Source organism: Chironomus tepperi, unplaced genomic scaffold, assembly GCF_022539635.2.
Source record: "Chironomus tepperi strain 1889 unplaced genomic scaffold, CSIRO-AGI_Ctep_v1 contig_465, whole genome shotgun sequence".
In the NCBI taxonomy this organism is placed as follows: Eukaryota; Metazoa; Arthropoda; class Insecta; order Diptera; family Chironomidae; genus Chironomus; species Chironomus tepperi.
In genome coordinates this window covers 1,051,218-1,069,144 of record NW_027226587.1, presented here as the reverse complement: position 1 = coordinate 1,069,144, position 17,927 = coordinate 1,051,218, and the positions used below count along the sequence as shown (strand labels likewise).

At 30.3% G+C, this 17,927-nt stretch overlaps 1 protein-coding gene across 3 annotated transcripts; it reads left to right on the top strand.

The window, feature by feature from the left end:
* Graf (GTPase regulator associated with FAK) lies at positions 1-17,616 on the top strand. Of its 3 annotated transcripts, none has more exons than XM_070651610.1 (12): positions 1-800; positions 9,455-9,612; positions 9,691-9,864; positions 11,409-11,624; positions 11,694-11,817; positions 11,919-12,019; positions 12,287-12,463; positions 12,540-13,195; positions 13,513-13,621; positions 14,031-14,824; positions 14,944-15,023; positions 16,045-17,616. In XM_070651610.1, exons 1-12 carry the CDS (start codon positions 635-637, stop codon positions 16,134-16,136), a joined length of 2,847 nt encoding a protein of 948 aa, XP_070507711.1. In that variant the 5' UTR covers positions 1-634; the 3' UTR covers positions 16,137-17,616. The 3 variants fall into 3 exon arrangements, with proteins under 3 accessions (XP_070507711.1, XP_070507710.1, XP_070507712.1); XM_070651609.1 differs by having other exon boundaries at positions 13,884-14,824; XM_070651611.1 differs by lacking the exons at positions 1-800; positions 9,455-9,612; positions 9,691-9,864 and adding an exon at positions 11,062-11,292 and having other exon boundaries at positions 13,884-14,824.
* The last annotated feature ends 311 nt before the right edge of the window (positions 17,617-17,927 follow it).

Here is a 17,927-nt window from a genome sequence, read left to right as displayed (position 1 = left end):
GCAGAGAAGGTTCTGTATCGTAATTTTTATTTTAAATTCCATTTATTTTCCTCATTTACACATTAATAATGATGGCAAGTAGTTGTTAAGGAAGTACGCTATTAGTGTAACATGAAGATAAAAGTGTAAAATTAAGAAAAACCAGGAAAAATGTGAAAGTGAAATCAATTTTTGTAAATGTGTTGAGATTTAAGGTTTTTCATGAATGATGTCACTCATTACGGCTTTTACAAATTTCCTGTAAAATAGTTAAAAATGATTATCTATCGACCGCGAGTTGCCAAAACAATCTTGTGCAAATAGAAAGTGACTTAATGTATATTCAGTGTGTGTGGTTGGTTGGTGCTGTTTTGTGACGTTTTCTCATTAATTCATTTAATTTCATTGAAATGATATAAATAATAATACACAACTCGGATAATGAATGAATCATAATTTAGATAAAAAACACCACACAAAGTTAATAAATTTATATATAAAATGAAAAGAGAATATGAAGAGTGATGATAAGAGAAACTTCATATTATTGATAAAAAATACATTTATGGTATTTGTCGAGTAAAAATAAAAAAAATAATAAATTTACGAGGTTTTATTTTGTAAATAATATTAATAAACCATAACGTCCAAAAAAATGGTGATAAGTGGAGGTCTTTCGCCGCTAGAATTTGCTGACTGCCTTCTTGACAGTCCAGACTTTCGTGAGAATTTAAATCGTCATGAAAAGGAATTGGAGAAAACGTCACAGCAAATTAAAAGGATAATAAAGGAGATAAAAGAGCTTATGCAAGCAGCAAAAAGTAAGAAAAAAAATTATTTTGTGTTTCGTCCTCTTCTTCTTATTTAAATATTCTTGTCCATTCATTTCGTAACAATTTCTTTCGTTTAAATCATGTGATGGAATTTTTTTATGTGTTTTTTTTTTATTCATACGGTGTATTTAAACTTCAAAGTGAAACTAACTAACAAAAAAAAAAAAAAGACAGAATATAATACATATTTTGTGATATTGTGATGATGAATGTATATGTGTGTGCATTAAATTGGAGATTTAAATGCTTATTTGTAAAAAAAAAATATTCTATATCTCATTTTATCGTGTGTCTGCATTCATATTAAGTCTTTCATTAATATTATTTTCTTCTTCTTCATGATTAATTCATTTTTTTGTGTACAATATACTTCTTGTTTTGTGCAAAAAGAAGTGCTTGATGTAATGATCTCATCATCTCGCTCCTTCGCTCATTCATGTCTTTTTTTTTTTTTTCACTATTTCCGAAAACAAAAATCAAGTTTTTTTTAGTAACCTATTTACGGAATGTTGTTTTTGTTTCGCTATTCATTCAATATATATTATCTATCTACGGAACAAGAAAAAAAAAGTATAAAGTGGATGTATCTGCTACTTTAATATAAAAAAAATATTATATTGAATCAATTTTTCAATAAAAGGAGAGAAAGACGATAAGTCATCAAACGTGATCGAGTCTAGAGTGTCTTTTATGTGACAATTAAATTATTTGATGAGTTACAGCATGAAGCGTTGTTTTATGTTTTTTAACAACTTCCAGCTACAATTATGCTTAATTTATGTTCTGGAAGAAGATTTATTAAATGTGAGATCACTTGACGGTACCGATCGACATATGTTGTAATGTTGCCGTCATGGGGAAGATTTGATAGGATAATTAGAATCAAGTGACAGCCAATTGGCCAATTTAGTTGTTTTTGTCATGTTGCTGTCACTTCGCTGATCAGTTGCAATCCATGGCTTCTCTCAGTTGACGTCTAATACTGGTTGTATCGCTGACTACCCTCTGCCAATTACCAATACCAAGTGCTTCACTGTCTCTTTAAACAGCCACCTTCCAAGAATCTTCGTCGACATGACAGCAACATTAGAGCAACATTTCAATATGTGTCGATGCCAAGTGACAGCAATTTGCCAAAAACAATTAAATTTGTCAGTTGCTATTTACTTCTAAGTGAACAGCTGCCTCGTCACCATGACGGCAACATTCCAATATGTGTCGATGCCAAGTGACAGGAACTTGATAAAAACATCTAAATTTGTCGATCGTGTGCTACTTGGTTTAAAGTATACTGTCGCCTCGTCACCATGACGGCAATATTCCAATATGTTTCGATGCCAAGTGGCAGCCACTAAATATACTGTCGCCTCGTCACCATGACAGCAACATTCCGATGTGTACCGATCGGGTGTCTCATAACTCTTATCAATTAACAACAAATAAAGAACAGGGAAGTCGCTTATTATTGTTTTGTTTGCTTTTGACCCATATCCTGAAAAACAACAGCATCAACAGCAGCAGTAGTATAATAAATTAGTCATTCATTCATTCATTCATCTATCTATCCAATCATCCGTTAAGTCCGAAAGTGAATGAAAAAAAATTATTTTTTTCTTCATTCTGTATTAAAATATGCGCTAAGCACAGCCAGTTGAGGCTTCACATGGCTTTTTTTTTTTTGTTGCATTTCTATTTTTGCAAAAAGGAATACATGATAAAATGTATAAGCTATTACACACTTTTATCGATTATTATTGTTACAAAAAGTACTTTACAGTATTAAATGAAATTACAAAATTTCTAGAATTTCACTTCTGCTTATTATTATTATATTACATTATACAGCACACTCCCTTTCATAAGTTTTTATTTTTCAGTCAGTTCCCTCTTCATATATATATTTTTTTTTCCTGAAATATGCAATTAAAAAGTGATTTTACACAACATGAGAGTGAGAGAGAGGAAGAAGAAAAAAAGATATGTGCTGTATAGCAAGGCACACTATATGTATATGCTATATGCTTAGAGAAAAGAGACGTCTTATGATTCATCGTTACGAATAAAGAATGTTGATAGAATGAGAGAATTTAAAATAAGACGATAAAGGAATTTAAGAGAAAAAAAAAGACGCAAAATGATGCTGTGTATAGAATGAATACATAAAACACATGAAATAACATCGCATGAAAACGAGCTAGACTCTTGTAAATATTTTGAAATCAAACTTTATAGTTCATGCTAAGATCAAACAACAGATATTCAAAAAAAAAACTAATACTTGAGCGATCGCTCGTACGTTTCGTGTTTAGAGCTTATTGAAGGCACATGAAATTTTTAGTTTTGATGAATTTTCGTTTGCTTTTTTTCGCCATTTGTTATTTAATCAGATATCTTTTACATACATATACATAGACAGTCACATAACATATAATCACATTTTTTTTTATTTTGTGCGACTCATCAGAATAATAAGCTTCAGCGTGAATTACCGGACGCTGCAAATTGTAATTTAAATTATATACATATATGTTTTTTTTATTTTGCGCAAAATAACATCAACTGAACAAACTGTTAGGAAAATGAGTCGCTTGTGCCTGTTCTGCTTTTTTTTTCGCGATTTTCACTTAACAAAATCTTTTTTTCACTTCATTATTATTAAGTACAATTTTTGCAAACGCGTAGTTGGTGCTAATTTGCCTGGCTGGAACTTCCTCTTATCATTTTTATTTCTATGATATTAAGTTTGAGTGTTTCTTGTGAAAAGATCGTTTATTTGCTTTTGGACATTATTCAAAACCGTTCAGTAATTTTAGTTGTTCAAAAAAGTTCGTTTTAGTTCAGTTTGAATTTAGAATTTTTGAAAGTCTTTAAATTTTGGATGTCAAATTGGAAATGAATTTTTGAAAACGGTTAAAAATTTGAATTTTTCAAAAATAGACAAATTTTTCAAAATTGACAAATTTTGAATTTTTAAAAATCGTTGAATTTTGCATTTTTTGAAAGCCGTTAAACTTTGAATATATGAAGACCATTGATTTTTTAAAAACAATCAAAATTTTGAATTTTTGAAATCCGTTAAATTTTGAATGTATGAAGATCATTTTAAATTTTTGAAAACCGTTAAATTTTCAATTTTTTGAAACCTTTAAATTATGCAAAAATTAATAATTTCAAGTCAATTCCAACAAATTTCAAGTTTAAAATGATCAATAAAGCTATAAATAATTGTAAATTAAAATTATGCGTCCATGACAACCTCACGCAGTTACTTATAACCATTTTTTCTGTATAGAAATTTTGAAATCAAATTCACCGCATAAAGAGATACTGAAATGCACCACTAAGTTTGTCATGCAGACCACAAAAATAAAAAAAAACTAACTTTCTTTTTGCGCCATTTTTTTCTTTCTTCTTCAATAGTTTTGATGAATTAAAAAAAAAAATTAATTAACGACGCTAATATTATTCGTCAAAAACAAAAGAGAAAGTTGAACAAATTTTGCTATGAGACACATAAAAAATATTAAATATATTAATAAAGTACGACGATTTTACAGTTTCTCCACTTGATTATGTACAGTACAGTATGTACATATATATATTTATTTATAATTCTTCCCTTTTACATTACACGATTGTTTAATTGACCTTGACACAAACCTGTAGAGGTATTAAATAAAGAAAAATTCCCACGTTTATGTTTTCAAACACACCAATAAATAAAAAAAAAATATAATGTAAAATAAAATAAAAGAAAAATAAACACTTGTTACCGTAATTCTACCGTATTTCTTACGTATGGTATATTGTAGTAGTCAATGTCTTTATATTACAATACATATAGTTAATAACAATCATTTATCTTGAACAAATAATCTATGAGATCGCTCGAGAAATTTATTTTGCTTGATTTTTTTGCCTGATTTCCTATATAAACATTCATGCTTTATATTATTATTTTGTCTATAAATATCAAAATATTAACGAAACTGTCTACATGAAGTCATCATTACATGATTCTCCTCGCATTTGTTTGCATCTGGTTATTGTGAATCGACAAGCGTATTATCTTAGTTAGCTTCTTATTTTTTTATATTCTTTCACGCAAAATGTTGAAAGTTTTACTGTATCATAAATCACTTTATAGCATTTCGCGAGATATTTACTCTGCGAATCAAGCATTTGCAATTTTCTTCTTCTAGTCGTTTTTTGATCTTACTGTAATTATTTATTTCGAAATATTCTTTTTTAGCGCCAAATTGAGTAGAATGCGGCTTAATTAGACACTTTGTCCCGATCGTTCGGTCGGTTGCCGTTGAATCAGATATCGTAGAGAGCCCTGATCAGTTTTATTAAGTTATTGGCGCATCTTTCTTACTGTATTGCTCGCGAAAATGATTTCCATCTGACTTTTTTGCTGGATCTGGCACCATGTGAACTGTTATGATCCATGTAGTTTTTGGAGTTGCTGGGCGTCTTTTCTAGCATTGACATTCTTTTTACGAAGCTTATTGGTCCATAATATAGTCTTAATTCTTGAAATTGTTCCTAAATTCGATTAATAATGACTTTTGAACACATACCTGAAGTTGGCTGCAAATGACAAATTTTACTCTTAAATTTGAATTTCGAATAACCGTTACAAATGTTATATTCTTCAAATCATGCCCTTTTAAGGATTTTGAATCGAGTTGTATTTATCTATTAATCAATTCTTGATTGTTGAGACAAAAATGCGCTTTAGTCACCCAGCAGGAACGATCACTTCTTTTTTTGTTGCAAATATTAATGAAGCTCATTAAGTTGTGTGCTGATCGATTTTATTCTTACACGAAAATTTGATTAAATGAATTTCTGTTCAGCACTGCTGACTGATTAAATGTGCTAACTAAAAATTGAGGTAGAATGACTTTGAAGTCGTGATAATTAAAGCTAATTGATTTTGTCCTTTGTTAAACCTTATTTTTTATTTGGTAGCTTGTGATTTTGTGCTTGATATCTCTTTTGTGCCTGTCTGTGTCGATGAGATAATCTGTATGAAATATTTCACTGACTTAAATGGAAATATTGACTTTCATGTTGAGCATTAAATCAAGCAGTTGCGATCTAATCAATGAAAATCGTCTTATGAAGCATGTGAAATACGATCAGTAAAGTATTGAGTCTACTCGAAAAATCTCCCTTTGTGAAGTGTGTCACTTTTGACAACATATTTAAATACTATAACTAAGTCTTGTTTATCATAAAATACTCTTTTTGAGGTGTTACTTCACTGTTGAGTGTGATTTCTAAGAAAAGTGTGAGTCTTAAGAAAATGTAGCTTGAAATCCGCAGAGATGTATTGGCTCATTGCTTGCCAAACTTTTTAGACAGTTTTGTCATCATTTTTTTGGAAATCTTGCGACATGCTACCGAGCAGCATAGTTGCTGTGTCACTGCGACGTCTTACGTGTTAGCAACAGAGTAAATGTCTGATACAGGTGTTTTTGAGTCAATGCCACATGCTGTCCTGTTTACTTACTGCGCTGACCCTAATAGTCAAATGTGATCCATGCCCTCTCTTAGTTGGTACCTGAAGCTGACTCTATCACTAGCTTGGTGTGACGATTATTTTTGGCGCAATGTTGCATGTTGTCGTGCTTAATTATTTCCTTACTGCACTGACCGCACAGATCTACTGACATCCTTGACCTCACTTTTTTAACACCTGAAGCTATATCGCTTACTGCACTTTACCAATTACCAATACAAAATCCTGCATTCTCATTTTCAATAGCCGCACGCTGTCGCTCAAGGTTATTCTTCAGATCCTGCTCAAATCATTATTCATTTAACACTGCTGATTAACACATGGACTTTAAACAGTCACGGATTCCAAAGAAATTTGCAATAAATGTCCATAACTAAAGAGGGATTTCCCAATGATTCCACGATTAAATGTAGTGCATAAACATGTCTGAGATCATCACTTGAGTTCACGCAGATGTTTAGAAAATGATCATTAAAAATATCGTAGCGAATAATAAGAAAGTTTATAGTAGCAGTAGCAGATGGATATGTGGGGTCGTACAGTTGTGATGGCGTAGCGTCTAACGAGTTTAGTAGGTAGATTTGAGAGAAGACCAGAAGTGAAGTTTGTAATTCTGTAATACAGTGGTGGACAACATTTTTTGTGACATGGCACACTTTGATTCATGTGGCATGGCGCTTCAAAAAATATGTTGCGACACATTAGTGTGTCACGCAACACATCTTGTTCACCACCATTTTTGTGACATGACACAAATTGGTGCTAATAACATCCAGATCAAGACATTTCAAATAATATGTAGCGACACATTGATGTGCCACGCCACACATGTTGCCCACCTCTGCTCTAAAATAATTAACTTTCTCGATAACACTTTACTGACCGACATGGAGAAGTTGAGCTTGAAATTTAATCATGTAGGCGTCATTTATGAACAGCCGGCCTCTTTTTGCACAATCGAGTTCTTTGCCCTTGAGTAGCGAAATCATCATATCTCGAGAAATAAGTCAGAAATTCGACATATTTTGATAAAATTTTAGCACTTACAAATTGATCGATGAAGCTTATCTGAAAATTTTCACAACAAAAGAATACATGTACATATCCCACTTCAAACTTTTTTTTTTTATATTTTTATTTCGCTGATAAATTTTTCAGTCATGCCTTTTTGTATAAACGATTATTCATTGTTCAATGGGAATAAAAAAAATTTCTTTCCGTACGTCGAGAAATAAAAATGTTATCTTGACATTATTCGGAAGTCAGTAGAGTGATCTTGCATTGACATTCAATTGTACAACTTCTTGATTTTTCGCTTTGAGGCAATTGCTGTGATGCTTTTTTGTTTTTGTTTATTGCATGGAGCTATTGAAAAACAATTTTATCAAAATTGCTGATGCTGTACGAGATTGATTTGAAAATTGTTCTGGAAAATAAGCAGAGCTTTCTGTAAATTTAATACAATCAATTCTATTTGATTATATGTTATGGCTTATTTGATAATAAGGTCTAATCACTCCCCTTTTATGGAATTACTTCCTAATATAGTGAAGTGTGTCTGTGTAATTGAGAGATAGATGATATGGAGATTTAGATAGATTGAGTTACTGACTAGGTTTTGAGATGATGAAGATCTTGATCCGAAAACGACTGGAATGTTTTATGAAGCTTAGTCGACTTGAAACTTCCAGCGCTCCAAGTCGACTATCGAGCATACCTGGAACAAAGTGGCAGGCACTTGGCAAATTTTGCTGTTTTCGCCAAGCGACTTCCACCTCGTCACCGTGGTCAATATGTGCTGATCGGGCTCTTATTTAGTATGGAAAAAGTGGACTTGCTTCCATATAACATTCTCGTCAATTTTAACTCCGATATAAGTCCAGCTTTAATTTGATGATTAACTGAATGGCATGTTTAGCATTAAACTCCATTTGCATGACTGTGTTGTATATTTACTGGTTGTAACTGCAACAAAAAGACTGATTTGTTGAAATGATCACTGACAGAATAGTCAAAGTAATTTAAGCTTGTAACACGTGCCGAATAATTCACATCAATCATTAGGAAGATCCACAAGGTAAAATTTGAGAAATTATTAGATATTCTGAGTGCAAAAAGTCTACTGCGGAAAGCACATGACTTACAAATGAACTACTATAGACGTTGTCACTCATGACCGACGAAAGCACATTTTCCGCCTACAGAATCAAAAATTTAGAAATCATGTTTAAAGAATCTGCTTTCACACTTGAAAAGGAGCAAAAAATCCGGCTCGTCGAGCCAACGTCACTATGGTCTGGTGGCAGATTAAGTGAAATCCAATTCCAAGCCTAGAATTACACCAGTCTGAGTTCTGGTAATGCTACCCTTATGTACTTTATTTTGCTGGCCATACATATCAGCTGTGATCCATGGCCTCCATCAGTTGTAGTCTGGAACTGGCACTATTGTTAGCTGCACTTTGTCAGTTGCCAATAACAAGTGCTACACTGTCTATCAACAGTCTCATTCCAAGAATTCTTTGGTAATGCTCTTCAAAAATATTATTTCAACACTATTAATGTCCGGATCCGATACTCAATAATATAAAATTCAAATACCGTGAATGTCGTCTGTGTTTACATTAATTGACTGCTTAAGCAATTCGACTAGACCTTTCAATAATTCCAGTAAGATTTAATGCCTTAACAATTTTCATGTTAAGAAGAGATCAGTACAAATATACGCAAAACCTGAAATGTCAACACAATTCTTAAATGTTAATAATATTCTCGAAAAAAACACTTTGCTGAATGGAGCATGAATACTGTTTTGATTCTAGTAAGCTTTTAAGTGAATATTTTCATAGAAATATCTCTCAAAAGCACTTGATTACAATAAAGAATTACGATCCTAACCTTCGTAAATCTACTTAACTTTATTGTGAGATTAGTCATGTATTTGTAGTACTTTAAGGATATTAATGTATTTATGTCTATGATTATGAATGTTCTGCATGTTTCCATTGAAATTCATACCCCATAATTAATCTACTGCAAAAATTCTTTAGTTCCTTCTTTTTTTTGTTTATCGCAATTTTTTTAATTTACCTTACTTTACTGTCTATCCATAGATTTATCACGGTGCCAAAGAACATTAGCAAAGAGCTTAAATGAATTTAATTTTGAATGTATTGGATCAACGCAAACAGATGATGAGCAAGTGATAGCAGCAAGTCTGAAACAATTTAGTAAGCTAATATCCGCGATAGAGGATGAGCGAGATAACATGGTAAAGATAATTATCTTTTTTTGTGGTTTGTAGATAAATTTCATACTGATAATGATAAAAATGACTTTATTTTCACAGCTTGATCGAGCTCATGATCAAATCGTAGTTCCTTTAGAAGGCTTTCGAAAAGATGCAATCGGAAGTGTTAAAGAGAAGAAGAAGCAGCATGACAAAAAGACTGCAAAATTTTGTCAAGCACAGGAGAAAATTCTAAATTTGTCATCCAAAAAGCCTGAGACTGTCGTTGTTGAGGTATACAAAAATACGATCTTTTTTTTGGAGTTGCTTGTTCAATTGTGAATTGTCAAAATGTGTCCTTTTTGAATCACCAATTGTTCTTTTTTTTTTGGCTGCAAAAGAATGAAAAGAATTTTTTGTTTCTGTTTCCTTATCATCTCCTACACACAAAAGTGTCTATAGTGCGAGGAAGAATAATGGTAGAATAAGAAGAGGCAAAGAATGAATGACTCAAACTTTTTGAGTTCCTTCTTAGCGCATTCCATGTGTAATGGACTGTTTATTGCGTTCAGTTTGACCTCAGTAAATGATGGAATCTTGGAATGCTGAGATACATTGAAAATTATGAAAAATCCGTTAAATTTATATTTGAATTTTTGGACAATGAAAAATGTCAAAATTTAAGTTTTTGAAAACCGTTGACTGCTCAAAAAGCCGTTAAACTAATTTTTAGGTTTTTTTGACAATGAAAAAATTCAAATTTTTGAAAACCGTGATTTGTTTTTGTGATAAAAAGAAATGACAAAATTTCAATTTTTGAAAACCGTTGACAAATAATTTTGAAATCATCTACTTAATTTAAATCTCCAAATTACGTTGAACAAATTGGCAAGTTTCATAACAATAATTTTCAAGTTTAAATCATTTTGCAGCAATTTTCAAGATCATGTCGGCATAAATGCGCTTAAATAATCCAAAATACAAGCAATTTAACAATTTTACCATCTTCTTATTTCATTTACAATGTGAACATATTTTTTGCTTTTTTTTCGTAACAATTGTGCAATGTGCGAATAGTTCGTTACATTACTGAGTGTATACTTTATATTGTATAAAACTGAGAGGGTGAATAGGGATTCAAAGAATGAAAAGCATTTAGTGAGAATACAAGAGAATTTCCTCATATACGGTAATTTTTCGGTAAATGCTATTATGCGCATGTCACATAAAATTTCATCACGACATAATTGTATATGGCAACATTTTTTTTTTGGTGAATCAAAACATTTTTAACAAGATATAAGTAAATTTTGGTAGAAATAGTCTAATTATCATAATTTTAATAAAAAAAAGTGTTTCGAGTTTCACAAAACAAAAAAAAACTTTTATACAGACCAACACTGTTGTTTTTAATTATAATTAAATGCACTAAGATCAAGTTTTAATAATTTTACATGCAGATATAAAAAAAAATCTGGTTATAAGCATAAAAACGAGAACGGAAAGAGAGAAAAAAAAGGATTTTTTATACATTTTCAATTTTTTTTTTGTTAAAAAAAAGTTAATATTTAAGGACAATATAGCCGTACGGATATAATATTTAATGCCATAATTTTCAAGTTCAACGAATAATAAATCGTGCTGCTTTAAGTACCTATTTGTAACACAACGAACATTAAGCAGAAATATTTGATGAAAAAATAAGTTTAAACTTATAAAAATGTAAGATGGTGTCCATGACAAAAAAAAAATTTTTTTATGATGATTTTGGCGACAGAAGGAAAAAATTCAATTTCAAAAAATTTCTTAAACTAATGACATTAATCTTTTTGATACAGGCTGATGCTGCGTTAGATATGCTAAAACGTGAATACATCCACGAGTCTTTGAATTATGTACTCAAAATACAAGAAGTTCAAGAGCGAATAAAATTCGAATTTGTAGAAATTTTATTGGGTTTTATGTCAGGATGGCTTGTTTTTTATCATCTCGGACATGAAGTAGCAGAAGATGCCAAAGAATACATGACGGACTTACAGCATAAAGTTCAAAAAGTAATTATCATCCCATTCCCGGAATTTGACCATATAAAGTAACTAATCTATCATGTTATATACTTATAGACTCGCGAGGGTTACACAGAATTTCGAGAAATAGCAAAGGAATTAAAATCAAAATACATGCATTTCCAACTGAAGCCAGAGTCTGAATACACAAATCAAGGCTATCTTTATTTAATGGAAAAAAGTAAATTATAGCAATTACTTTAGAAAAGAAGGCATTCATGAACTAATTCGATATATTTTTTTTTCTCTCATTTCTCATACGTTTAATAATCAATTCCGCAGAAGCCTTTACAGCAACATGGCAAAAATATTATTGTACCTACAAGAAGGAAAACAAACAATTTACAATGCTTCAGTACAACCAGCAGATTCCAGGACGGATCGTGAGTATTCTATGACTATAAATTATTTTAATTAATTTTTCCATTCATGGGGATTTGACGGAAAAATGTGGAAAATTTTCAAAATTTTAACGCTTTTCAAAAATTTGAAAATCATTCAATTACCATAAAATTTGAATTTTTGAAAACCGTTAGAAAATAATTTCACAATTTCCAAGCAATGCGATTCCGGCAAATCCCATAAGCAACAATCAGCGAAATAATAATGTTATTACTATTTATGAATAACATACATGTATTACTTTACAGCAATCGACTCCTGAAAAATTAACACTTGCTAGTTGTACAAGATGCATATCGGATTTCGAGAAGAGATTTTGCTTTGACTTGACATTTGATCAAAAGCCAAATATTGTTTATACAATGCAAGCACTTTCCGAGAAAGATCGAAAAGCTTGGCTTGACGCGATGGACGGAAAAGAACCTGTAAATATAATTATCACAATCTACTTTAATTTCATTATAATGAATATGCTAAATACTTACGTCGTTCCATTTTTAGGTATATTTAACGCCTGGAAAAAGCACAAATACTGTACAAGAAGATGAATACATTTTAGATGAAGTAGGTTTTGCATTTGTGAAAAAATGTATAGAGACACTTGAGAAACGAGGATTAGAGGAGGAAGGGCTTTATCGTGTTAGCGGTGTAGGAACGAAAATTAATAAACTTCTTCAACTTGGCCTCGATAGTAAAAAGACTGAGACAGAGCGACTGGCAATTTTTACTGAAGATCAACATTTGGAAGTACTAGAAAGTAAAACAATTGCAAGTGCACTGAAACAGTATTTGAGAAAATTAAAGGAACCATTAATGACTTACCGATATTTTAATGGATTTTTATCGGCCGCTAAACAAGAACAGCACATCCAAAGGATAAGTGATGTTCATGCATTAACCCATCGACTTCCAAAAAATCATTTCGAAATGCTCGATATAATTGTACAGCATCTTAAGAAGGTGGCATCAAAGAGTCACAAGAATAAAATGTCAATATTCAATTTGGGTGTTGTATTCGGACCGACCTTATTGAAAGCGTCTGAAGATAGTCTTGCTGCCGTATTGGAAATTAAATTCAATAACTTAGTCATTGAAATCCTAATAGAAAATTATGAGCTTATATTTAAAAATCTGCCTGGCAAATCATCCGATTATGTGTAAGCTTCCTGCTTTTTTATTATATTCCTTTTTATGTCTTAAATTAATTTGGTTTGTCCTTTTTGGTGCATTTATAATTATATTTGGTTTAACGGTTATTATAAATTTGAAATTAATAAAGGGTTCGAAGCTATAACAATAGAAACATATTTGAATCCTAAAAATACGTTAAACACCCAATTAATAATTTGCTGATCGCAAATGTACCAAACAAGAAACCTTGCAAAATTTATTTCCCAATTATTTCCTTTATTTAGTCAATAACGGCGTTATGCCTATTATAATTAACGAGTCCATATATATATATATATTTTAGTTCACGTAATTCATCACTTAGTCCACCATTCCAACGGTCATCAAATTACAACTATCGTGAGTCATCAGCTGTTGGTGAACAACGATCTCATTACCCACAACCAATTAGAGTTAGTAGCCATAATATTCAAATTTCATTATTTATTTTTAGCTGCATTCTTACTGATCTAATTATCAAGTTCATAAATGTGTGTCATTCACATGTTATTTAAAAATTATGCCTTCAAATATGACTCTTATGTTTATTGCTTTTTTTGTTATTGTTATTGTTTATGCTGAGTTTTGTTTATTTATTTATGTTAAAAATCCTTGTCTTCTTTCTCTCTTCCATTCCATTCCGTTCTTGTTACTGACTGTATGCATTTTCATCAGGTGGTGGCCAAATCAAATTATACCGATCCAATAATGTCAAGTAGTTTGCAAAGCATTCCAAATGGCGTTTCTTTATATCATTCCACAACATCAACATCTGGCTCATCAAACATCAATCAAATTGGTAATCGTAATCATCGCTTTCAGGGAGTAAATTCACAGCAATCAACTCCGCCATCATATTCATTGTACGAAACAAAATCGAGCACAAACATTAATCAGAAGTCACTATCGCCTATAATGCGTGGCGGTGATGCTTCATTGTCATCAAGAGAACTTAGTAGTGTAACAAACTATCTTAAATCGGCATCACCGCCTACGACGCTCAACAATAATAGTTACCAGAATGCAATTTATGTTCAAAAACAACAATTTTATAATAATGTCAATAAGTTTGCTCGTGACAATGCGCCAAATGCAACAACAAATTTATCAAGAAGTGGCGGTTTACTTGATAGTTCTTATGGTACTGTCACGAATCAACCATTGAGTCAACAATTGCATAATAAATCAGTACATCACAATATATTGACATCATCAGACACCAATTTATCGAAATTATTTGATCGCGTTCATTCGTCAGATGAATCTGTTTGTTCCTCATCTAGTCGCGATTTAAATTTAGCTTCTCAACAACAACAACAACAAAGTCAGCAAAATCAGCAATCACAACATCATTATCCATTATATGGTACAACTCGAGAGCTTAATAAGTCGATTAGTGGAAGTAATAAACAATTAAATATTTGGAGTGATTTTCCAAGACAGCCACAAACTCAAACGCAACCACCACAAGCGACACAACAAATCTATAATGATGTCATATCGACTAGTCACAGTAACAATAATGGATCGGGTCATATTCCAAAAAAGCAAGAACGTGGGCACAAAGATAAAGACGAAATTGTAAAAGCAAAACCTTATAATATTCAACAAAATTGGTATGTTGCCTTTCCAGCTTCTGTTTTTACTTAACTTATTTTGGTCAATTTCTTTCGTAATAATAAATTATTATTGTCTTTTTTCATTCCATCCAATCCGTCCCATCCGACTAATTTAGTCGCGTACGCACGCTTTATGCTTGTCTAGCTGAAAATGAGGGTGAACTTTCTTTTGAACCAAATCAAATTATAATTAATGGTAAGTGACATAAAAAATTTTTGCACTAAAACAGGAAAAGGCTTATTTTTGGACTGTCTATGATTTGTATTTTACTTTGATGGTCATCAGCTTGCTTTATTGGATTTGATGATCAGGTTGTTTTGAATTTTAAGTGTTGTATTAGACTATATAAGGGGTATTAATTTACTGACTGATTTTTATTGCATATTTTGGCATATTAATGTGAATATTCAATCGTTTCCGGGTTTTAAAATTAGTTTTGATGAAATAACGGTCAAAAATATTTCAAAAAATAACATTTTTGACAGCCGATAATTTTTGAATTCTTGAAAGTCGTTATTTGAGGGTTCAGAGTTTTTTAAATTTTGATGAAAAAACGGAGTCCCTATGAAAATAACGAATTTTAAAAATTCGAAACTTCATTTTTACGAAGTTTCATTTTTTCAACCATATCATTTTTTTTTTCATGCAAATCTATAATTTTCAAATTTTAAAAAATCGTTAATTTCTTCAAGCATTTTATTTATCTTATAAATATATTTTATAGCTAAGTTTTCGTCTTATATTGGTGAACTAAGCTAATTTAATTGTTTTTAATGTAAATAAACAGTTTTATTGTAGAAAACATTGGAAACGTGTATGTATAAATGCATAGTGAATTCAACGGTTTTTTAAAATTTGAAAATTATAAGAGATTTGCATGAAGAATTTTTCGAAAAAATGATACGGTTGAAAAAATGAAGTGTTCGTAAAAATGAAGTTTCGAATTATTAAAATTCGTTATTTTAATAGGGACTCGAAAAAACGGTAAAAATTTTCAAAATTAGTTTTGAATTTTTGAAAGCCGTTATTTTTTGAATATCAGAAAGTCGTTATTTAAGAATTTAAAATTGACTTAATTTAGCAACAACAATCCAAAATTAAACCTTCATAAAAGTGCACATATAGCATTAATTCCATAGCGATAATTATCTAATCTTATCGCAAATACCAAACCCATTAATAATCCCCGATAATATTTGTTTCATATCTTTTTTAGTATGCAGATCAAACGAACCTGGATGGCTTCATGGCACGCTAAATGGAAAGTCCGGCCTCATCCCAGAAAACTATTGTGAATTTCTGAACTAATTACGGTTTTCAATGTTTTGATGTGATTATAAAAAAAAGAAGAAGAAGAGCTTTCATGCAACATAAAAAAAGTAATGAAAAAATACAAAAAAAAAAAAAATGTCAAAGACTAGAAATCTAAACAAGAAACTTAAAAATTTTTGTAATTAATGATGAGAGACAATTTTATCAGTATTTTGATTAATATTATTATTACATCTTATTTCCATCATAATTATTGATCATTGATTATTTTTGGCAGTATTTATGACACATTTTAACCTAATTTTTATGTTTGTTTTTATTAAATTAACTTAATCAAGCCTAAAAAAACCTTTAAAAAAATGGCCATAACATTTTTCAAAAAATAATAAATATTTGCCATCAGATACACGCGTAAGATAAGTTTTAAATGAAATTTTTTTTAAAAATGAAGAACATATACCATGCAAGAAACAATTTTTTATTAATATAAATTAATTAATAACATTCCGATAAGATTGAAGTAAAAAAAAATTGTTAATGAGAAATTTTGTTAATACAACATGTGCAACTGTGATTTTTTTTTGTTTGGGTCAGGTTTTTTTACTAAAAAAATTATGAGAATATTAAATATGAGATAGTAGATCGCCGTGCGACGGCTGTTCTGAGCATATTATTGCTGGTCTGTAAGTTTATCGTTTTTAAAAAATTTAACGGATTTGCTAAATTTGAATTTTATGCTTTCAAAAAATAACTAAAATATTGTAACGGTCATTCCAGATTTGAAAAATTAGAATTTTATTTTTTTTTAAAAAATTAAATTATTTTCAAAAATTAACGGGTTTTTAAAATTTTAACTAAAGAATTTGAAAATAATGTAACCGTCATTCCAGATTTGAATATTATTTCAACGATTTTTAAAAATTTCAAATCAAAATTTAATTTATTATTTTTGAATGCAGTTTCAACTTTAATTCAGTTCCTTTGCAGACCAGCAAGAATATGCCAAAAAATGCCACAAAGTTTTATAATTTATCCATTAACTAATAATATTTTTTTCCTATGTGGGACCACATATTATAAATTATAATATTTAGTTGTTAATTTAATTATTTAATCAATTTCTGTTGTGTATTTATTAATGCACTAATTATTATTCCAATGAAACAACAAAAACAACCTTTAAGTATTCCTTTTACCTTTTCTATCGAGATGGATAATGTCTTTTGCCTGTGCACAGCCTTTTTATTTTTGTGTTACTTGCTGTAATTCCTAGCCATTTTGGTTCTCAAAAACAAATTACTTCTTTTTGATTCCAATTCTTAAATTTTTTTAAAAAAAAATATTTTTTTTAAAAAAATTAAACGAAAAAAAAAAAACATAAAAATTTAGATTTCCTTTTACATGAAAAAAGGGTTCTATTGAGAAAAAGGAAAAACACCATAATAGCGATTAATTAAAGTTTAATGTATAGTAAAAAAAATGAAAATAAATGAAAAATATATTAAAAGTCATGGAATTGAGTGTCTTTTATTAATTGCCTGTCAATTGATTGATATCAAAATATTGATCTTTTATGCCTTTCATCACATAAATCTAATGCCGTTAATTTACATTCCCTGCTGTGTGTTTTAACAGCATGTTTTGAAAATAACGATTTTTGCGCCAACATTTGAATTTGAATTTATAGCAAGAGGGGTACTAAATTGATAAAATTTGTGCAATAACGGTCTAAAAATTTTTGAATCACGGACAATCCGTTAAATAACAACCAAAAGCATTTAGTATTTGATTTGAGTGCTAACTTTTAGTTTTAATAAAAATTTTGAA